The 24,440-nt window shown below is 37.1% G+C and overlaps 1 protein-coding gene across 1 annotated transcript in view; it reads right to left on the bottom strand.

The window, feature by feature from the left end:
• Positions 1-24,440, bottom strand: part of VEGFD (vascular endothelial growth factor D) — a 192,246-nt gene that overhangs the window by 4,717 nt on the left and 163,089 nt on the right. Inside the window, 3 exon segments of the mRNA XM_053706076.1 lie at positions 8,020-8,082; positions 8,084-8,192; positions 20,198-20,289. Coding sequence (XP_053562051.1) covers positions 8,020-8,082; positions 8,084-8,192; positions 20,198-20,289 — 264 coding nt within the window.

The following is a 24,440-nucleotide window of genomic DNA, read 5'->3' on the forward strand; positions in this document are numbered from 1 at the left end:
TGTCAGGATCCATGGAGAACCCTGCAGCGGAGATAACATAACCTAGGAAGGTTTCTTGAGTCTGATGGAACTCACACTTCTCGAGTTTACAAAACAGGCCGTTCTCACGTAGTCTCCGAAGAACCCGTGTAACATCAGAACGATGAGCCTCAAGTGTGGGTTAGTGTATGAGGATGTCGTCTAAGTACACCACAACACACTGTTGCAACATATCTCGTAGGACATCATTTATAAATTCCTGGAAAACAGCAGGAGCATTACATAGGCCAAAGGGCATTACAAGATACTCATAATGCCCGCTCCTGGTGTTAAAGGGACAGTCTAGTCCAAAAAAAACTTTCATGATTCAGATAGGGCATGTAATTTTAAACAATTTTCCAATTTACTTTTATCACCAATTTTTCTTTGTTCTCTTGGTATTCTTAGTTGAAAGCTTAACCTAGGAGGTTCATATGCTAATTTCTTAGACCTTGAAGGCCGCCTCTTGCATTTTAACAGGTTTTTCACCACTAGAGGGTGTTAGTTCATGTTTTTCATATAGATAACACTGTGCTCGTGCATGTGAAGTTACCTGGGAGCCATCACTGATTGGCTAAACTGCAAGTCTGTCAAAAGAACTGAAATAAAGGGACAGTCTGCAGAGGCTTAGATACAAGATAATCACAAAGGTAAAAAATATATAAATATAACTGTTGGTTATGCAAAACTAGGGAATGGGTAAACAAGGGATTATCTATCTTTTAAAACAATAACAATTCTGGTGTAGACTGTCCCTTCAAATGCTGTTTTCCATTCGTGGCCCTCCTTGATCCTAACGAGATTGTACGCTCATCTCAAATCAAGTTTAGTAAAGATCATAGCTCCCTTGAGGTGGTCAAAGAGTTCCGTAATAAGCGGAATAGGGTAAGCATTCTTAATGGTAAGACGATTAAGACCCCTATAATCGATGCATGGTCTTAACTCGCCACCCTTTTTCTTCACAAAGACGAAGCCAGCCCCTGCAGGAGAGCAGGATTTGCGGATGATCCCACGGGACAGAGCATCGGCAACATACTCCTCCATAGCACAATTCTCCGCAACAGACAGAGGGTAAACCCGGCCCCGAGGAGGAATGGCTCTGGGTTGCAGGTCTAAGGCATAATCGTAAGACCGGTGAGGAGGCAACGTACTAGCACGCACCTTGTCAAAAATGTCTAGGAACTCTCGGTACTCCTCTGGCAATTGAGATACCGAAGAAGTGCACAAGACTTTAACAAGTGGAAATACATTGCGGAGACCACAACAAAATTTCGGACCTGCGCCAATCGAGACTGTGATTGTGCTTTTGGAGCCAGGGATAACCCAGAACAACCGGAAAATGCGGAGCGTTTATCACCTGGAACTGGAGGGTCTCAAAATGGAGAGCCCCAACAGCCATGGATAACGGAGCAGTTTCGTGAGTAACGAGTGCGGGCTGAAGGGGCCTGCCATCAATGGTCTCAATAGCAAGCGGAATGGACCGAGGCAAAACAGGAATGGAGTGTTTTGATACAAAAGCACTGTCAATGAAATAGCCCGCAGCACCGGAGTCAACAAGAGCCTGGGTGACTATGGAGGAGTCCACCCAGGAAAGGACAATGGTGACCAAAGGTTTCTTCTTTAGCGGTGCCAGGGACGAGGATAAACTACCCAAGGTCTGCCCCCGACAAGACCTTAAGTGTGAGCATTTCCCGGCCGTGTAGGACAAGACTTCAAAAAGTGGCCCTGTAACTCACAATAGAGGCAGAGCCCCTCCCTCTTCCTAAAGGCCCTCTCCGCCGCGGAGAGACGCGTGAATCACAACTGCATTGGCTCAGCAGTACCTGGTGACTCGGGACCAGAAGGCATGGGAGGAGAGGGAGGCATGGGTGGGAACAAACATGTAGGAGACAACGGAGCAAGCGCTCCTTGAAAGAGGGCCTCTCACTTAGTCTGATGTCAATTAGGATAAAAAAAGACACCAATGCCTCAAGATCCTCTGGAAAAATTTTGGCAGCAACTTCGTCTTTAATCACATCAGAGAGACCGTGAAAGAAGGTGGCAACAAGGGCTTCATTGTTCCAACCTACCTCTGCGGCAAGTGTACGGAACTCAATGGCATACTGAGCAACAGATCTTGTACCTTGCTGAATGGACATGAGTCGTTTAGCAGCAGAGGAGGAGCGAGCAGGAAAATCAAATACCCTTCGAAAGGAGGCCACAAATTCAGGGTAATTTGAAATCACAGGTTTATTAGTCTCCCACAAGGGATTAGCCCAGGCAAGAGCTGTGTCAGAGAGTAACGAGATGAGAAATCACACCTTAGCTCTGTCAGAGGGAAACGCCTGAGGTAACATCTCAAAGTAAATGCCCACCTGGTTCAAAAACCCTCTGCACTGATTAGGTTTGCCTCCATATCGCTGAGGTAGAGGTGCAGAACCGGACATGCTCCTGGTAGGACTAGGTGCAGCAGCGGAAACAGGAGCAGCCATAACTTGCGGGACACTTTGGTCCAAATGTGCAGTGCGAGTCAGCAGGGTTTGCAGGGTTAGTGCAAATTGATCCAAACGGTGATCCTGTTCATCCATCCTGGAAATTATGGCAGGTAAAGGTGGATTATCAGGATTCATGGCCTTTGCGTAATCTCAGGGTGCCAGGAATCAGACTGAGACGAGAAGTGCAGAAATAATCACACCTTTATTAATAGCAAAAATAATAAAAAGTCCACAAGTCAAATAACAAGCCAGGAATCAAAAACCAGAGCTGGTAGTCAGCCGAGTCAGGAGCCAAAACGAGTAGTCAGACAAGCCGGAATCAGGAACAAGGAAAACAGCAGAGTCAAGAACAAGCCAGGGATCAGGAACCAGGAGGGACGTCAGATAGCCAGGTAATATACAGGAGCTCTCACAAACAGGTCTGAGACAACGCAAAGGCAAAGCATACTGAACAGAGGCCCTTTAAATAATAAGTGATGACATCACAATTCTAAGACTGCTTCCTGTCTCACATGGATGATGCACACCAGTCTGGCCATAAAAGGAAGTGCAGGAAATGAGCAGCATCCCCCACAATGCACCACAGTCAGCAAGAGAGGTGAGTAAAATGGCTGCCAGCAGCACATGGCAAACAAAACGGGTAAAAACCCTGACACCTACCTTGAGACGTCTTCACCCAACCAGGCCGAAGTCTTCAACGAAACCGGGCGAAGTGGTCCTCCAGACTGGCAGAAGTCTTCATCCAAGCCAGGCAGAAGAGGTCCTCCAGATGGGCAGAAATCTTCATCCAGACGGCATCTTCTATCTTCATCCGGCGCGGAGCGGCTCCATCTTCAAGACATCCAATGCGGAGCATCCTTCCTAGCCGACGACTACCCGACGAATCAAGGTTCCTTTAAGTGACGTCATCCAAGATGGCGTCTCTTCAATTCCGATTGGCTGATAGAATTCTATCAGCCAATCGGAATTAAGGTAGGAACAGTCCTATTGGTTGATCCAATCAGCCAATAGGATTGAGCTTGCATTATATTGGCTGATTGGAACAGCCAATAGAATGCAAGCTCAATCCTATTGGCTGATTGGATCAGCCAATAGGATTGAACTTCAATCCTATTGGCTGATTGCATCAACCAATAGGATTTTTCCTACCTTAATTCCGATTGGCTGATAGAATTCTATCAGCCAATCGGAATTGAAGGGAAGCCATCTTGGATAACGTCACTTAAAGGAACCTTCATTTGTCGGGTAGTCGTCGGCCAGGAAGGATGCTCCGCGTCGGATGTCTTGAAGATGGAGCCGCTCCCTGCCGGATGGATGAAGATAGAAGATGCCGTCTGGATGAAGACTTTTGCCCGTCTGGAGGACCTCTTCTGCCCGGCTTGGATGAAGACTTCTGCCCGTCTGGAGAACCACTTCACCCGGCTTCGTTGAGGACTTTGGCCCGGTTGGGTGAAGACGTCTCAAGGTAGGGTGATCTTCAAAGGGTTAGTGTTAGGTTTTTTTTAAGAGGGGGGGGGATTGGGTGGGTTTTAGAGTAGGGTTGGGTGTGTGGGTGGTGGGTTTTAATGTTGGGGGGGTATTGTACTTTTTTTTTCAGGTAAATGAGCTGATTACTTTGGGGGCTATGCCCAGCAAAAAGCCCTTTTAAGGGCTATTTGTAATTTAGTATAGGGTAGGGCTTTTTTTTATTTTGGGGGGCTTTTTTATTTTGTTAGGGGGATTAGATTAGGTGTAATTAGTTTGAAAATCTTGTAATTATTTTATTATTTTCTGTAATTTAGTGTTTGTTTGTTTTTGTACTTTAGATAATTTTATTTAATTTTATTTAATTGTAGTTAATGTAGGTAATTAATTTAATTATAGTGTAGTGTTAGGTGTAATTGTAACTTAGGTTAGGTTTTATTTTACAGGTACTTTTGTATTAATTTTAACTAGGTAGTTATTAAATAGTTAATAACTATTGTACCTAGTTAAAATAAACACAAAGTTGCCTGTAAAATAAAAATAAGCCCTAAACTAGATACAATGTAACTATCGGATATATTGTAGCTAGCTTAAGGTTTATTTTATAGGTAAGTATTTAGTTTTAAATAGGAATAATTTATTTAGATTTATTTAAATTATATTTAAGTTAGGGGTGTTAGGGTTAGACTTAGGTTTAGGGGTTAATAAATTTAATATAGTGGCGGCGGTGTAGGGGGGCAGATTAGGGGTAATAAATATAATGTAGGTGGCGGTGTAGGGGGGGCAGATTAGGGGTTAATAAATATAATGTAGGTGGCGGCGGTGTAGGGGGGGCAGATTAGGGGTAATAAATATAATGTAGGTAGCAAAAGTAGTCGGATAGTGCCGAACTTGCATTCGGAACATCTGAAGTGACGTAAGCATCAATCTATTTCGGACTGAGTCCTGCGGATCGTATGTTACGTCACAAAATTCTTCTTTTGCCGGTCTGTAGGGTTTGATAACTAAGGCGAATCAGGCTCGCCACAAATACGCTGTGGAATTCCAGCGTATTTGCGGTGGACGGATTGATAAATAGAGGCCCATGCGTACTTTTACCTGTAAATCAAACGTCTGCATGCGCACCAGTCAGAGACTCAGAATCTTGCTTATCCAAAAATGTTGGCTATCCAACCTTTTTATTTTAAATATCAAGTATATTGCAAATTTGCTTAGGAGATTATTTTGGGGTTATTGAGCACAATAAGTTATTTTTGAATGTTCCCTTAATTAGTTCAGGAGCCAATGTGATTTATGCAATTATCTGGGTAATTTCAAATACAAACCAAAAAGTTTAAAAATTAAACAAAAATAAAAGGAACAGTTTTTTAAGACAGTGTTTCCCAACCGCGGTCCTCAAGTACGCCCAACAGTCCTGGCTTTCATTATAGCTGAACTAGAGCACAGGTGAAATAATCATCTGATGGATGAGAGCAGGTTGGTTACTGATCAGCTGATTACTACACCTGTGCACTGGTTTAGCTATAATAAAAACCAGGACTGTTGGGGGTACTTGAGGAAACACTGGTATAAGAAAAGACTGTATGGGGCCTATGTATCTATGGTCTTGCGGACCTGATCCGACAGTGTGGATCAGGTCCGCAAGACCTTGCTGATTGCGGAGAAGGTTATGGAGCTGCAGTCTTTAGACTGAAGACTCGCCAGAAACACGGGGCCCACAAGCTCCATACGGTGCTTGATAAATGGGCCTTTATAAAGCTAAACTTCTTTAAAATATTCTTATTGAACCATTCAAAAAAGCACTACAAATATAGAAAAGAAGAACTATAGGAGTTTAGAAATGTACAATGTTAGTTACAGTAGTGGGTGCAATTCAGTAATGGTGGTTACTTTATATGTAACACATATAAAATACAATAGAAATGAGGAGAATTTAGAATTAGATCTTTGTTATTCAGGAACTGATACATAGTGTAAGGCATAAGACCATGAACTCACTGAGTTAGGGCCCAGTGTAATGGTAACATTTTTGGGGTTCAATATATATATAAATCAATAATTACATAAAAATGATTTTACCCCTGAAAAAAGAATCCTTTTTTATTATAATCCTGGGAAAGTTAGATTAGAATTTACTTGCAATGTGCACTGAACAACCCATCTATGATGAACTCTATTCCATCCCAAAGCAGAACTAGCAATTGAGAGGCTTCAGAGGTAGAACTCCCTCTAGACTTTTCTCAGGCAATCTCACAAAATTCATATCAGCATTTAATAATGTAGGATATTTACCTCCTACGAGATTGCTTAAAAATGCATTTCCATTATGTTAACAAAGACATCCCACTCTGTAAATTGGTTTGAATCATGGGATTACTAAAGCCTTAATTCCTGCTCCTCATCATTTTTGTGCTCCCCCATATGTAAATATATGAAAAGGGTCATTCATATATTTACATATGAATATATAATATGAAATGCATGAAATTCCTTGTTGCTTCTTTCTTGGTAAAAAAAGTTTGTAAAATCTAATCCCCAACTTCTAAACTCTGTTGACATTGTTTGCTCTCCAAAATATTAACAAAACGTCCAGTATAACCAAAGATGTAATACACAAATGTCTAGCTAAAATATTGCCATCAAAGTTGAGTATTTTACCTGGATGCTTCAATATTGTTGTGGATTGGAACGCTCAACTCCTATTACAGAGGTTCATTTACTTTTTATTTTTCTTCATTATCAATCACCTAATTATGGATAACTCTGCTGTGGTCCTCATAACCTTGACTTGTCACTGCTCAAGGTGTCCAGTCAACTTTCAATGATTTTTTCCTTTAATCCCAAATCTCCTTGTAGATGTGGAAGGCAATAGGCAATTCACATGTTCTAGTTTCTCAGGGTGGGCGTGGCCTAGTAGCATGCATGATTTCAAGGCATCCTGGCTCAACAAGCTTGTTAGGCACCTATATGTTCTGCTTTTTACAGATGGCGTTTTTTGTTCTAATTTGCTTTTTTTTTTTTCGGACGCATTAAAACAGAATGTTTGGTTAAAATTAATTATACATTACTTGCCATGTTTTACTTTTGCTTTGGTCTTGTGAAAAACTCCATAGAGATTGATATAAATAACTAATTTCATTGTTTGTACTAACTCTGGCTGGATTGGAATAGCAGTTAAAAGCAGACCACAAATCAACCAAGCTGCCATACTATGTATTTGCATGGAGATTCTAATGGATTAGAATAGTGAACTTGGTTACAAAGCTGAAAATAAGGGATGAACCAGTAATATACAGGTAGGGGACTATGGAGTACATCCATATATTCATGATCATTTCAACAAACTTTAAAGGGACAGTAAACACCTTGAAGTTTTTGTATAAAATATTTAGTTATTCGTATTAAAATAACTTTGCAATATACTTTCATTATTTATTTTTGTCCCTTTTCATATAATTTAGCTCTGAATATTGTTATTTTTTTAATTTTAGAGCTGGAAATGCTAATCCTGCTACACATCGTTCCCTTATTGGCTTTATCATATAACATAGAAACAGAGAATTTGACGGTATACAAGAACCAAAAAGGCCCATCAAGTCTACCTATATTACGTGTTACATATTTCTTAGAATAGCCTTATGCATGTCCTAGGCATTTTTTATTATTTTACAGTCCTTGTGTTTACCACCTCTATCGGATGTTTATTAAATGAATCCACCAACCTTTCTGTAAAAAACTGTTTCCTCACATTTCTCCTGAATCTGCTACTCTAAACAACTGCAAAACAGTTTTGTTTATACTAACACAATGACAGGGGCTCAAGTCTCAAGTCTGGATTGGCTCTTCCAAATAAGACAAGCCGTGGGTGGAGTTTGGCTATTAAAAAACAATTGCAGCAAACACAATGGAAATTTGTTCTAAAAATGTTTAGAATTGTCAGATATGATATTCTTTAGTAATTTCTTTCTTGTTAAGTGTTCCTTTAAGTGTGAAATAAATCATTAATATATATATATATATATATATATATATACTGTAACATAAGAAAGCATTATTATATTACCTGTAGGTATTATGGTAAAATATCTTCTGTTTTTGTGAGCAGCTTTCCAGACTTTCCCGGCATTCGACAAGTACAATTCTCTTGGTTTAGAATGTGGTGTTCAGGGCATGTTCGTCTGCACACACATTCACATGTGTCCTCAAACTCCATATGTGCACCACATATAGCAAGCTCTGCAAAGTGACAACAAATAGATTATTAATGAGAAGTGAAGTGCATTAAGGTAATTTTATTGAAATACAGGTTGATTGGCTGCTTATTATTTCAATATTTTGTGCCTGCAGAAGATTTTTAGTTAACATATTTTTAATATTATATACTGTACAATTAATGGCTGTGCCAAAAGTCTTACTTAAATATTAAATTCCTGGGCTAAATAAATTACTTCAGTGAATCAAAAGACAGCAGCACCGCTAGGTATACATCAATATCCTTTTATTAGTGAGACATCACATAAAACAACAACAACGTTTCGGTCACCAACTGACCTTAATCATGTTATACAAATGAGTATTCTTAGCCACTTTTTATACCCTCACATAGGGGAGGAACTTATTACCTGTCCAGGTGATACATATTTTGTACTTTCACAAAAGGTTACAATACCTCCTCTAGTGGACACAGGAATAACCATCTTCTTAATATATTCTAACCTGAAAAACACATATCCAAACAAAAATGTTCAATTTCATATATATTAGCTCAGTAATTTCATAAAAACAATTAAATATCATAGACAGCAGCATACTGATTATGTAAAAATTCAGCAAGAAATACCACCATAGTACAAAAATTCTTAATTAACACCTAGTCATACTGTATTTATAAGGTGACATTCCAGTCAATTTCCTTATTCATCCCCAGTGGGATGAGGGACTGGAGGGTATAAATCCAAAATGTTTCCCTAGATTTTAAGAGTTTTTGTCTATCTCCACCTCTCCTTGGTTTCCTAACCTGTTCAATAACTTGAAATCTAAGTTGTGAAATAGTGTGGCCTGTCTGCAAAAAATGATTGGACACAGGAGCATCCATATTCTTACAACGGATTCTAGATTTGTGCTCGTTCATCCTATCCCTGACCCTACGTGTCGACTCACCGATATATATCTTCGAGCATGGACACTTAATCAAATATATCACAAAATCTGAATTACAGGTAAAAAAGCCAGAGATCTTAAACTTTGTTCCAGTGAATGGATGAACAAAACAATCTCATTTAATAACATTATTGCAGTTGCAGCATTCAAGGCACGGAAAACACCCAAATTTAGGGGTGGAAATAAAGGTCTGTCTCATACCCTTCTCTGAGCCCATATCAGCTCTTACCAATGTATCCTTAAGATTCTTGCATCTCTTATAGGCTGACATAGGTGGCTCCTTAAATTCTTTAATATGGGGATTTAAATCCTTCACAATAGCCCAATGTTTTCTAATAATCCTACCGACTTCATTGCTAAGGGAATTATATTGTGAGACAAAGACCAGTCTGTTATTCTCTTTATTCTTATCTCCCCTTTTTATAGCGGTCTTAACAATTTTATCCTAAAATACATAAAAATGATAAAACACCTCCAGGTCGTCCGATTGTGGCTAGTACTAATTCTATCCTTACGAATGTTTCTATATATCTGGATAAATTATTAAGACCGCTTGTTACTGAATCATTGTCATATATCAAGGATACTGCAGATTTTCTGATTAAGCTTGAGAATGTGGCAATACAAAGTGACAAATTTATTCTACATACGTTGGATGTTAATAGCCTTTATACGTCCGTTACCCATAATAGTGGTTTGGATACAATGAGACAGGCTATTAGATCCAGTGGTATATTGTCAAATATTCAATGTGAATTTGCAATAGAATTGTTACAGCGTATCCTCTATTGTAACTATTTCCTTTTCCAAGATCAGTTTTATATTTAATGTCAGGGCACAGCTACGGGGTCGAATGTCGCCCCCCCCCCCATATGCCAATATATTCATGAATATATATGAGGAGAAGTTTGTATATATCAACAAGATGTTCCAACAATATGGATTATGTTGGTTTAGATATATAGATGATGTCTTTGGCATATGGGGGGTGACATCGACTCCTTACTGGAGTTTGTGGCGGATCTGAATGTCTCTACAAGACATATTAAATTTAAACTTACACATAGTGAGGAGTCAGTGGCATTTTTGGATACTTCTGTCATTAAAAATGGAAGGAACTTAAAAATAGACCTCTATAAGAAGGAAAGTGACAGAAATAGCCTATTAAGGTATGAAAGTGCACATCCACCCTCACTAATTAAACGTTTTCCTAGGAGCCAGCTTCTTAGAGTGAAGAAAATTGTGTCAGATGAAGCAGTAGGAAAAGTCAGATTACAGGAGATGGGATATTGTTTTCTGGAAAGGGGTTTCCCTGAGCAACTTGTTCAGCAGCAAATTAGAGAGGTTGATATGATCTCTAGAGAATCTATCCTTAAAGGGATAAAGAGGGGAGATAAGAGTAAAGAGAACAACAGATTGGTCTTTGTCTCACAATATAATTCCTTTAGCAATGAAGTCGGTAGGATTATTAGAAAACATTGGGCTATTGTGAAGGATTTAAATCCCCATATTAAAGAATTTGAGGAGCCACCTATGTCAGCCTATAAGAGATGCAAGAATCTTAAGGATACATTGGTAAGAGCTGATATGGGCTCAGAGAAGGGTATGAGACAGACCTTTATTTCCACCCCTAAATTTGGGTGTTTTCCGTGCCTTGGATGCTGCAATAATTTTATTAAAGGAGATTGTTTTATTAATCTGTTAACTGGAAAAAGTTTAAGATCTCTGGCTTTTTTTACCTGTAATTCAGATTTTGTGATATATTTGATTAAGTGTCCATGCTCGAAGATATATATCGGTGAGTCGACAAGTAGGGTCAGGGATAGGATGAAGGAGCACAAATCTAGCATCCGTTGTAAGAATATGGATGCTCCTGTGTCCAATCATTTTTTGCAGACAGTCCACACTATTTCACAACTTAGATTTCAAGTTATTGAACAGATTAGGAAACCAAGGAGAGGTGGAGATAGACAAAAACTCTTAAAATCTAGGGAAACATTTTGGATTTATACCCTCCAGTCCCTCATCCCACTGGGGATGAATAAGGAAATTGAAATTGACCTTATAAATACAGTATGACTAGGTGTTAATTAAGAATTTTTGTACTATGGTGGTATTTCTTGCTGAATTTGTACATAATCAGTATGCTGCTGTCTATGATATTTAATTGTTTTTATGAAATTACTGAGCTAATATATATGAAATTGAACATTTTTGTTTGGATATGTGTTTTTCAGGTTAGAATATATTAAGAAGATGGTTATTCCTGTGTCCACTAGAGGAGGTATTGTAACCTTTTGTGAAAGTACAAAATATGTATCACCTGGACAGGTAATAAGTTCCTCCCCTATGTGAGGGTATAAAAAGTGGCTAAGAATACTCATTTGTATAACATGATTAAGGTCAGTTGGTGACCGAAACGTTGTTGTTGTTTTATGTGATGTCTCACTAATAAAAGGATATTGATGTATACCTAGCGGTGCTGCTGTCTTTTGATTCACTGAAGTTGTTTTGGGTCGGTGCAGGATCCTGACAGCGTGCACAAGTAAGTGCTGGGCCATTCATTGTATTTGACTAAATAAATTACTTAAAAGTAACTTGTAATGTAAAATGTTTTATTATGTGTCATAAAAATGTATGGAATATACTTTTATTGTAATTTGACCCATTTATAACTGTCCCAAACTGTCCTCATCTGAGAAAATTAGATTAAAGGGATAGTCTAGTCAAAATTAAACTTTCACGAATAAGATAGAGCATGCAATTTTCATATTATCGATTTTTCTTCATTCTCTTGGTATTTTTATTTGAAAAAGCAAGAATGTAAGATAGGAGCCGACCCATGTTTGGTTCAGCACCTGGGTAGTGCTTGCAGATTGGTGTCTAAATGTTGCCTGATTAAATTACTTGTAATATTCCTTTCTGAGGTCCTAAAGGATTTTTTCTAAGGATTTTTACCATGTACTTGTAATTCCAGATTGTGCGCTATTCTTAGTGCATGTCCAGACGCAATATAATGCAACCTGTGTTAATGATTGCGCTCTACTTGTAATCTAGCCCTAAATGTTTCAAAATCATTTAGCTTATTTTATTCAGTGACACAATGGTAAAACACTCTAAATATGACAAGGGGATTATGCTCTTCAGCATCTCATGGAATTTGCAAAACAAAATATTTTCAGTTATATTAGAGGAAAAGGGGGGCAAATAAGTAGAAGATGTACATGACAAAGAATATATATATATATATATGTATATATATATATACAGGTAGCCCTCAGCTTACGCCGGGGTTAGGTTCCAGAAGGAATGGTTGTAAATCGAAACCGTTGTAAATTGAAACCCAGTTTATAATGTAAGTCAATGGGAAGTGAGGGAGTTAGGTGCCAGACCCCTCTCAAAATTGACATAAGTAACACCTAATACATTATTTTTAAAGCTTTGAAATGAAGACTTTAAATGCTAAACAGCATTATAAAAAGTATCAAATAATCACACAACACAGAATATATAATTAAACTAAGTTAAATGAACGAAAACATTTGCTAAAACAGTATTATAACCTAATAAAATAATCACACAACACAGAAAATATAATCAAACTAAGTTTAATGAACAAAAACATTTGCTAACAGCACCTAATAAAATAATTACACAACAGACTGCATCATCATCAAACTAAGTTTAATGAACAAAAACGTTTTTTTACTTGCATTTTTCTGCAAACAGTTCTCTGCATTGTTAGCATGTTAGATAATATTGGGTCTGCATCTATTCTATGCATTTCAATCTGCAGTGATTAATAGGTAGTGAGGCACCCTCATCTCAAGCTGCTGAACAGGAAGATAATAAGGAAGTACCTGCTAGAACTTGTTGCTCGATAAGTCTGGTCTGATCTGTGTACACAGATCAATTTCAGGCTGTAAAGCTTGCTTAACTTTGCTGAAACACAAGCGGACAGCTCCACCTACTGGCTATTTTAATTAGTGCAATGGTTTTCAATGCATTTCAATAGCAGTCACATGACTGGAAAAAAAAGGTTGTTATTCTGAAACGGCGAAAATTGAACCGGCGTAAACCGAGGGCCACCTGTGTGTGTGTGTGTGTGTGTATGTGTATATATATATATATATATATATATATATATATATATATATATGTGTGTGTGTGTGTGTTAATAAGTGTATATACACATATTAATACATATATATGTGTGTGTGTGTGTGTGTGTTAATAAGTGTATATACACATATTAATACATAAATATATATGTGTGTGTGTGTGTGTGTTAATAAGTGTATATACACATATTAATACATAAATATATATATATATATGTGTGTGTGTGTGTGTGTTAATAAGTGTATATACACATAATAATACATAAATATATATGTGTGTGTTAATAAGTGTATATACACATTAATACATAAATATATATGTGTGTGTGTGTGTTAATAAGTGTATATACACATATTAATACATAAATATATATCTGTGTGTTAATAAGTGTATATACACACATAATAATACATAAATATATATATATGTGTGTGTGTGTGTGTGTTAAGTGTATATACACATAATAATACATAAATATATGTGTGTGTGTGTGTGTGTGTGTTAATAAGTGTATATACACATAATAATACATAAATATGTGTGTGTGTGTGTTAATAAGTGTATATACACATATTAATACATAAATATATATGTATATATTCATATACATAAATATTTACAGGGAACACACAGTTTGCATAGAACCCTATGTAATGGCACTTTTTAGTGCCGTTTTTTTTTTTTCTAACATCCCTCAGCCGCCACTTTTAGCCCCCCCTTATAACTGCTTTTTGCAGTTACTTTATTAAAAGATAAAGATGCTACCATTTTTATTTTTTAATAAAGATTACTATATTGAAATTTGGGGCCTAGTTGGGGGACTTTTAGAAAATTTACCAGATATCTGATGTCTGGTTAATTTTCTGAGCCCTTGTAATGACTGGTTATTTATCGCGCCCCCCCCCCCCCCAATGGTCAAATTTGCCCATTTGCGGGCACACAAATTAGTGCTCCCCTTTGTAATCTAGCCATTTCTGGGGAAAATAATTTGAGTTATATGCCCCTTTTAACCATAAAACTATTACTGTAATACATTAGGTGTCACTATATAGCACAGCAATACTTACTGAGGCCCTGATATTCAAAGATTCTGCAGCTTCGAGAGAAATTCCGATTATCCCAATTTTGTGAAGGAATAATCTAGATTTTATTAAAGACACAGAGACGAATATTTGCTTTTTCTTTCTTTTACTGTTAATGCAGCCTTTAAAAAGTTCATAACATATAACATCAATAAATACAGAAATTTTAAATAACAGAGAAAAAAGTTAATTTTTTTGAAATTTAAACAGTATGACCAGTAGAGCAAAGGAGAGACTGGCCAATGAGGATACAAGTGACAATCACCAACTGACCAATACAAAATATAACGTCCTCTTTCTTGCCGATGCTGGTGAATTGGAGGAAAAAGGAGCAAATTTTGAAAATGCTCAAAAAACAACAATAAAATAAAATCCAGAAAAAGAGTTTCAAAAACAGGTAAACAACTCTTGATGGTAGAATTCGTCCAAAGCCAAGAAGAAAATTTTCTCATCCAATTTGAAGAGACTTTGAAAGATGACTTATAAGTGGAAGGAAGAAAACCTTCATTTTTTTAAAACATCTTCATTGATTTGGAGCTATAAGAAAAAATAAAGGTAAGTAACATCATATGGGAGGGTATAACAATAAGGGAGGGAAAATATTGCTCTCTGTGTCTTTAATAAAATCTAGATTATTCCTTCACAAAATTAGGATAATTGGAATTTTATTACAAGCAGAGAGACTTCATATTTGCTAGTTTAAAGCTTATTAAGAAAATACATTTAATGAGGCGTGTTGAATGAGTTTGAAATAAAACTGTTTAAAGATAGTCAGATAACCAATCAGCAGCGTTCAAAATTTGTTGGAGAGGTAGATTTCAAAAATGCTTTAGAAGCCGCTGAACCTCTCACTGAATGTGCTGAAAAAGACATGTCAATACTAACTTCTTTCATTACCCATTTAACCCACCTTGCAATAGTGGTAGAAGTAACAGGAGAGAAAGGGGAAACAAAAGAGATTAACAATTGAGAGGAAGAAGAGAGTCTAAAGGATGAAGTTCTAGATTCATATTCTTTCAAACATTTAACCACACATAAAGCAAGTTCAGAAGGAAGATAAGTATAGAAGATAGATGAAGAAAAGGTTTTAGTTCTACGAGAAAGAATAAAAGTGACTCAGGAGATAAACGTTTAGAGTTGAAATCTAAAGCTTTAATGTCAGAAACTCTACGAAAAGAAATAATACATAAAAGGGTAGCAAGTTTAGCTGATAATTGTTTTAAAGATGATGAACCATTAGGAGGCAATTTCTTAAACAGAGAAAAAATTAAATCAACGTCCCAAAAGAAATTATATTTAGGAGCTAGAGGACGTTGGAGTCTTATTGCTTTTAATAATTTACAGATTAAAGGATGTTGACCTATAAGAGAATTGTTAACCAAAGAATGGAATGCAGAGATTGCCGAACGAGAAACATTGATAGAACAGTAAGCTAAACCGGAGTCAAAAAGAGAAGAAAGAAAATTAAATACTTGATTGACATTAGCTGAAAAGGGATCCAGGTCCCTTTGAAGACACCAACTAGACCATTTAGACCATGCTGCACGGTAGCATTTTTTAGTACCTGGTGCAATGGAATTTTGAATGAGAAGTTTAGCTCCTTCCAAAAGTCCGTCAAGAGAATAGGGTTCCCTAATATCGTCCAGGCTATGAGAGTTAGAGTTTGGGACATAATGAGATTGTCGCTTTGGCCTTTGGATCTGGACGCCAACTGAAAAATGGGAGCAATTGGAAGTTCAAATGAGAGGCAAATAAATCCATAGAAAAAGGACCTCTCAAATTTTGAAGACAAAGAAAAATATTTTGGTTCAATTTTCAATTGCCCGCATCCCTCAGAAAACGAGATCCCCAATCTGCTGAGGTGTTGGAAAGACCTGGAATATATTCCGCTCTGATTGATATATTTTTTCTAAGCAGAGATGAATAAATTCCTTGGTGATGTTCGAAAGATCTCTGGATTTGGTACCTCCCAGGTGATTTAAATAACGAACTGCAGATACGTTGTCCATACGAAGGAGAATGGATATTGGGGCAGAAATATTTGAAAAACTTTTGACTGCAAAGGAACCTGCCAAAAGTTGCAGACAATTTATGTGTAGATTCTTTTCCCCAAGAGACCATTTTCCTCCGGTAATACAAGGTCCACAACGGGCACCCCAACCGGAACCGCTCACATCCGATTCTATTACTATATCTGAAGAACTCCCGAAAATGGCTCTTCCATTCCAGGCTTCTATGTTTGCTAGCCACCATAGAAGTTCTTCTTTTGCTTCCAACGATAGAGGAATATAATGATTGTAAGAAAGGCCTTTCTGCAAATGGAAAATTTTTAAACGTTAAAGTTCTCGATAATGTAAAGAAGCAGGAAAAATAGCCTGAATAGAGGATGAGAGTTACCCTACTATTCTGGCTATTGACCTAATGGAGACTAGTTGTTTTGTTAATAATTTTGTTATTTCTTTTTTGATGTTTTTCAATTTTTGAATTGGAAGACTGAGGGTTGAATTCAAGGTATTTATTGTTCAACAGCAGCAAAAGAAATGGATGTTATATTTTGTATTGGTCAGTTGGTGATTGTCACTTGTATCCTTATTGACCAGTCTCTCCTTTGCTTTACTGGTCATACTGTTTAAATTTAAAACATTTTAACTTTTTTCTCTGTTATTTAAATTTTCTGTATTTATTGATGTTATATGTTATGAACTTTTAAAGGCTGCATTGAACAGTAAAAGAAAGAGATAGCAAATATGAAGTCTCTGTGCTTGTAATAAAATTGAGTTCATACTTCACAGGAGCTGAACTCACTGAATATTCAAAAGAAAAAGGGCAGAACTCTCCACCACTGAGAAATCTATTTTATTTCTATATATGAGTTGTTACAATTACACTTTGTGCTTTGTATTTTAGATTCCTTTTCACTTTAGATTGGGTCTTTTCAGTATTATAGCATTTGTATTTTAATACATTTACATTTTGATCTAGCAGTGCTTTGTCATGTAGAGCTATATTGCACTAGGCTTGTCTCTCCTTCGCATACCAAAATGCAGGGAACCCCCCTTGGAGAAGAAAATCAACATCTGGTTTTTGAATATTTCACTAGGGATCTTGCAGTGCTGATGATCATTTTAGAATATCTCACCTGAGTAGAGAGATTTTGAATATCAGGGCACTGCAAAATCTCTTTTATTTCTATATATGAGTTTTGTTACAATTACACTTTGTGCTTTGTATTTTAGATTCATTTTCACTTTAGATTGGATCTTTTCAGTATTATAGCATTTATATTTTAATACATTTACATTTTGATCTAGCAGTGATTTTACAAATTCTGGTTATATTTTAAAAGCTTCTGTGTTACTTTAACAAATTAGGATCATACTTTGTATATTTCTGTGTAGCTTTTACAAATTACATTGCAAATTGAATTTGCTGCGTTGCAAACTAAAACTGACAGCTTCAGAAAGTGGGAGGGTAAAGGGTGGTTCCCTGGGCTGAACTGTGGAGTTCCCAGGGTATGTCTCTCTCACAAGTCCTGTGAAATTTTGTAAGCATTTTAAACAAGCTGGTCTCACTGATTTGTCTTGCCACCTGTAAAGTTTGCTCACAATTCACAATACACTTATTTTAACTAACAGAAAAGTAATATACACTAAAATATAGACAAAAGCAAGTTAAATTGTAGTGAAAACATTTCAATTTAATTTGAAATTGATCCAAAAACGGAGCCTTTATATCAGCTCCAGGGGTTCTTCAGTTGCCTTCTCTCTACCATGTGAAATTTTGTATCCCAGAGAGCTTCATTACTTTCTATGGAAGGAGTCTCTCAACTCTCTGGGATTTCCTGTTTCCTCCCCTTTTCTTAGACAATTCAGTGAGTTATGCCCCTGTGAAGTCAGCACGATATTCTCTCTCCAAACTAGAGAATGTTTAATTATCTGGCCAATAGAAAGTAATGACGCTTTATGGGAAACTAAAGCTGACAGTTTTTCAGTTTTAATTTAAATAAAAGACATGCAAAGTGCAATCTAATTTGTAAAATATACACATAAATATACAATGGGCCTAATTTGTTAAAGTTACACAGAACCTGTGAAGGTATATTCAGATATTGAAATATAATGTAATCCAAAGTGTAAAGTGATATAAAATAGAAAGCACAAAGTGCAAATGCAGCAGAACTGTCATGTCATGCAGAGCTATATTGCACTACGCTTGTCTCTCCTTCACATACCGAAATGCAGGGAACCCCCCACCCCTTGGAGAAGAAAAGCAACATCTGCCTTTTGAATATTTCACTAGGGATCTTACAGTGCTGGAGGATCATTTTAGAATTGAATAAAAGGTAATCAGCTGCACTAGCGGTGTGGTATAAAAAATCCAAAATTTATTATTGCAAGTTAAAAACAAGGTACAGGCAGGCTAAGCAGACAGAACATCCTAACATGTTTCGTGCCTAACACGGCACTTAATCATAGGACAGGTGTCCTTTTAAAGGAGCCATACCCAATAGCATGATATGTACAATTTAAAAAGACAGTACATAGAAACCTATGCACTAAGGGAAAGAGAGAGGGAGACACATGGAAAAGATTTCATGCTGGGATTACATAATATTGACTCTAAATGAATAGTTTTGGTATATCCAACTCTTTAAATATTACAGAAGAGCCATCTATGTATAACTTTGTATCCCAGTTTGAAATACACTATAGTGGGTTTCAAATATATTGATTATTTTTGACATATATACATTGAAGGAAGAGGACAATGACCTCTTTTTGACATATATACATTTAAAGCACTAAATTCAATCTATACTCTATAGCAAGCCCAACTGTGTATTTATTTTACTTTGTTTCAAGTTACCTTTTTGTTTTAGTTTAAATAATAATTGCTTTTTGCTTTAGGTATAGTTTACTGTTTAATTGTATTTAATTTATCCATGCATTAATGTACTAATACATCTGAGCAATTTTCAGGCTGTTCAAATTTTTGCTTATGCTCTATTTGATGTGCTTCAACATTTGTAGTTAGCTTTCTCCTCCTTTCTCTTTTCCATGTGTCTCCCTCTCTCTTTCCCTTAGTGCATAGGTTTCTATGTACTGTCTTTTTAAATTGTACATAGCATGCTATTGGGTACGGCTCCTATGATTAAGTGCCGTGTTAGGCACGAAACATGTTAGGGTGTTCTGTCTGCTTAGCCTGCCTGTACCTTGTTTTTAACTTGCAATAATACATTTTGGATTTTTTATACCACACCGCTAGTGCAGCTGATTACCTTTTTTTCAATTGTTGTTTCTGCGGCGGAACCGGACGCATTTTCGGCTTGCATCCCCTGTGGCTCCACACCTATTGCCTTCCCCCTGTGACTTCCGGTGGCGTCTACAGCCAGCGTCGGACTGGAGCGGCAGCTTTCCATGATCATTTTAGAATATCTCACCTGAGCAGAGAGATTTTGAATATCAGGGCCTTATTCTGTTTGTATTTTAGATTCATTTGTAATAAGCATAATAACTAAGCATATTTTAAGTCTTATAAACCTCTGGTTTGAAGAAAAATGGACACATTGGCTACAATCATTTTTTATTAAGCCTAAAGAGAAAAAGAATCCAGTTTTAGTCAACATGCTCTACAGAAAGACACACGTCTAAACTGTGGTTCAGTTTCCATTTAGTGATGTGTAGATGTAGTTTTTGTAGTCCCACTGAATGTATAGTGAATTGCTGCACTATTTCTCAAACAACTGGACATAATATGATGTTTTTTATTTTATTTATCATAGATAAATTTGGTTTCAACATGAAATAAAGATGTATGATCAGCACAGATAGAGAGTAAGATGGATAAGCATTTTTAATTTGATATCTTTAGCAGTACCTTTTCTCCTTGTGTTGACAGTAGACACACACTTACATCGGATGTTATCCCACTGTGAGCCTCTGGGGCAAAGCTTATTTTCATGGGTACAGCTAAAATAAATAATACAAGGATATTGAATAGTGAATAGTTTGCATTGTAGTCATCTTATTACAATACAGGGCTATGAAAGTTAGAATGGAAAATTATTAATTGGATTTCTTTTATTTAACAAAAAATATATATATTTAGAGGTTACAAATGTTATCACTGAGGTATTGAAGCTTTAAAGGCACAGTACAGTCAAAATTATACTTAATAGATTGGATAGAACACAACATTTTAAACAACTCCAATTTACTTCTAGTATCAGTTTAGCTTAGTTCTCTTTGTATCATTTGTTAAAGCCTCTAAATCTCTGCCTGTTTCTAAAATTAAAACGACAAACCATCAATGGCCCTAATTTCAGTACATTAGATTTTGCTCAGCAGAAACGTCATATTTAATTTGGGTGTTTTTTGGCTTTTTGTTTCCTGCACTCATTAGAAGTCTTAAACCATTTGAATTAATTTAACCAGTTAAATTAAAAATACAATATCACTAGAAAACGGGTTTTTCTTATACTCAGATTAAGTAAACATAGAAAAACTAAGAGACACAGACATTTCAATAGGCTTCTATTGAATTCCCCCATAGGAATTAAGGTAGGAAAAATCTGATTGGCTGATTCAATCAGCCAATCATATTCAAGTTCAATCAGATTGGCTGATCCAATCAGCCAATCAGATTGAGCTCGCATTCTATTGGCTGATCGGAACAGCCAATAGAATGCAAGCTCAATCTGATTGGCTGATTGGATCAGCCAATCGGATTGAACTTGAATCTGATTGGCTGATTCAATCAGCCAATCAGATTTTTCCTACCTTAATTCCGATTGGCTGATAGAATCCTATCAGCCAATCGAAATTCGAGGGACGCCATCTTGGATGACGTCACTTAAAGGAACCTTCATTCGTCGTCTAGTCGTCGGGAGAAGAGGATATTCCGCGCCGGAGGTCTTGAAGATGGAGCCGCTCCTCGTCGGATGGATGAAGATAGAAGATGCCGCTTGGATGAAGATGTTTGCAGGTCCGGATGTCCTCTTCTGCCCGGATAGGATGAAGACTTCTGCCGCTCCGGATGTCTTCTTTTGGTCCATCGCTGCTCGGCTGAGTGAAGACAACTCAAGGTAGGGAGATCTTCAGGGGGGTAGTGTTAGGTTTATTTAAGGGGGGTTTGGGTTAGAGTAGGGGTATGTGGGTGGTGGGTTGTAATGTTGGGGGGTGGTATTGTGTTTTTTTTACAGGCAAAAGAGATGATTTCTTTGGGGCATGCCCCGCAAAAAGCCCTTTTAAGGGCTGGTAAGGTAATAGAGCTGTTAACTATTTTAATTTAGATTAGGGTAGGGAATTTTTTTATTTTGGGGGGCTTTGTTATTTTATTAGGGGGCTTAGAGTAGGTGTAATTATCTTAAAATTCTTGTAATCTTTTTTTATTTTTTGTAATTTAGTGTTTGGTTTTTTTTGTAATTTAGTTTAGTTTATTTAATTGTAGGTACTTGTAGTTAATTGATTTAATTTATTTATTGATAGTGTAGTGTTAGGTTTAATTGTAACTTAGGTTAGGATTTATTTTACAGGTAATTTTGTAATTATTTTAACTAGGTAGCTATTAAATAGTAAATAACTATTTAATAGCTATTGTACCTAGTTAAAATAAATACAAAGTTGCCTGTAAAATAAATATAAATCCTAAAATAGCTACAATACAATTATTCATTATATTGTAGCTATATTAGGGTTTATTTTACAGGTAAGTATTCAGTTTTAAATAGGAAGACTTTAGTTAATAATATTTAATTTATTTAGTTAGATAAAAATTATATTTAACTTAGGGGGGTGTTAGGGTTAGACTTAGCTTTAGGGGTTAATACATTTATTAGAGTAGCGCGCGAGGTCTGGTCGACAGATTAGGGGTTAATACTTGAAGTTAGGTGTCGTTGATGTTAGGGAGGGCAGATTAGGGGTTAATACTATTTATTATAGGGTTTGTGAGGCGGGAGTGCGGCGGTTTAGGGGTTAATACATTTATTATAGTGGCGGCAAGGTCCGGTCGGCAGATTAGGGGTTAATAAGTGTAGGTAAAGTAGCGGAGACGTTGGGGAGGGCAGATTAGGGGTTAATAAATATAATATAGGGGTCGGCGATGTTAGGGGCAGCAGATTAGGGGTACATAGGTATAATGTAGGTTGCGGCTGTGTCCGGAGCGGCAGATTAGGGGTTAATAATAAAATGCAGGGGTCAGCGATAGCGGTGGCGGCAGATTAGGGGTTAATAAGTGTAAGGTTAGGGGTGTTTAGACTCGGGGTTCATGTGAGGGTGTTAGGTGCAGACTTAGAAAGTGTTTCCCCATAGGAAACAATGGGGCTGCGTTGGGAGCTTAACGCTGCTTTTTTGCAGGTGTTAGGTTTTTTTTCAGCCCAAACTGCCCCATTGTTTCCTATGGGGGAATCGTGCACGAGCACGTTTTCCTAGCTTACCGCTACCGTAAGCAACGCTGGTATTGAGAGTTGAAGTGGCGGTAAATATGCCTCTATGCTCCCTTTTTGGAGCCTAACGCAGCCCTTCAGAGAACTCTCAATACCAGCGTTATTTAAAAGGTGCGGGGGGGGGGGGGGAAACACGCGTAGCTAACGCACCCCTTTGGCCGCAAAACTCTAAATCTAGCCGATAGTTTTTCTAGAACTTTTCTATAAGGTTTAGTTTATTAGTTGCGGTGTTGTGTGCCGGCGGTTTAGGGGTTAATAGGTTTAGTTTATTAGTTACGATGTGGGGGGCTGGAGGTTTAGGGTTAATACTTTATTATAGTATTGGCGATGTGGGGGGCTGGTAGTTATGGGGTTAATAGGTTAATTATAGTTATAGCAATGCCGGGGAGCGGAGGATTAAGGGTTAATAACTTTATTTAGGTGTCGACGATGTCAGGGACTGCGGTTTAGGGGTTAATAACTTTATTTAGGTGTCGGCGATGTCGGGGGCGGCGGTTTAGGGGTTAATAACTTTATTTAGTGTTGGCAATGTCTGGAGGCGGCGGTTTAGGGGTTAATAACTTTATTTAGGTGTCAGCGATGTCGGGGGCGGCGGTTTAGGGGTTAATAACTTTATTTAGTGTTGGCAATATCGGGGGTGGCGGTTTTGGGGTTAATAACTTTATTTAGTGTCGGATGTCGGGAAGTGATGGATTAGGGGTGTTTAGACTAGGGGTTTATGTTAGGGTGTTAAGTTTAAACTTAACTTTCTTTTTCCCATAGACATCAATGGGGTTGTGTTACGTCGATTTGCCATTCCGCAATCGCAGGTGTTTTTTTTCTAACACTCTCTCCCCCCATTGATGTCTATGGGGGAAAGCATGCACGAGCACGTAAACTCAGCCCTTTGCTTTTGTGCAGTATGGAGTTTAACGCACCATAACGCACAGCACAAGGAGGTTTTTCACTTACTCGTAATGGCAGTGCTATGGAAAGTGCGATACCGCTCATTTTATTGCATTATTTAAGCACCTGGTATAGAGCAAAACTCGTAATCTAGGTGAATGTGTTCACGCCGAGGAGTTATTTAAGAGTTAGCACAACCCAGTACTAAATGCAACTCAATAGATTTTAAATAGTCAGTCATGTGATCAAGTTAATCACATAGGTAAAAAGTGTATTAATATAACTGTGTTGGATGTGCAAAACTACTGGGGAATGGGTAATAAAGGGATTATCTATCTTTTAAAACAATAACAATTCTATTGTAGACTGTCCCTTTAACTTAACCAATAATAATATTTCTGGAAAACTCAACAACGAATAATTTATAATTAAAAAGTTCATATCACTATCATTATTTTAATAATAAACATTTTTAAACCCACAAACACTTCACTAAAATCATAAATGAATATTTTCAAGGATCGTACTAAATTAGTGTTGAAGTTTCATAGTTAAAAAATGTGATTGTAATCTTTTTTTTTTTTAAATTAATTAATTTATTTTGGTTGCTTAAGCCAATCCTAATTGTGGACAATTGTAGAGAGATAAAGGGCCAGATTACAAGTGGAGCACTATCAATATCGCAAGGAGGGTAAACGCCCAGCCCAATGACCTTTTTAGAGTAGTTTTTTTATTTAGATATCCTTTTCTTTTTTTGGGGGGGGTGGGGAGTGTTAATTGGCCAATCTCCCT

Source organism: Bombina bombina, chromosome 3, assembly GCF_027579735.1.
Source record: "Bombina bombina isolate aBomBom1 chromosome 3, aBomBom1.pri, whole genome shotgun sequence".
Lineage (NCBI taxonomy): Eukaryota > Metazoa > Chordata > Amphibia > Anura > Bombinatoridae > Bombina > Bombina bombina.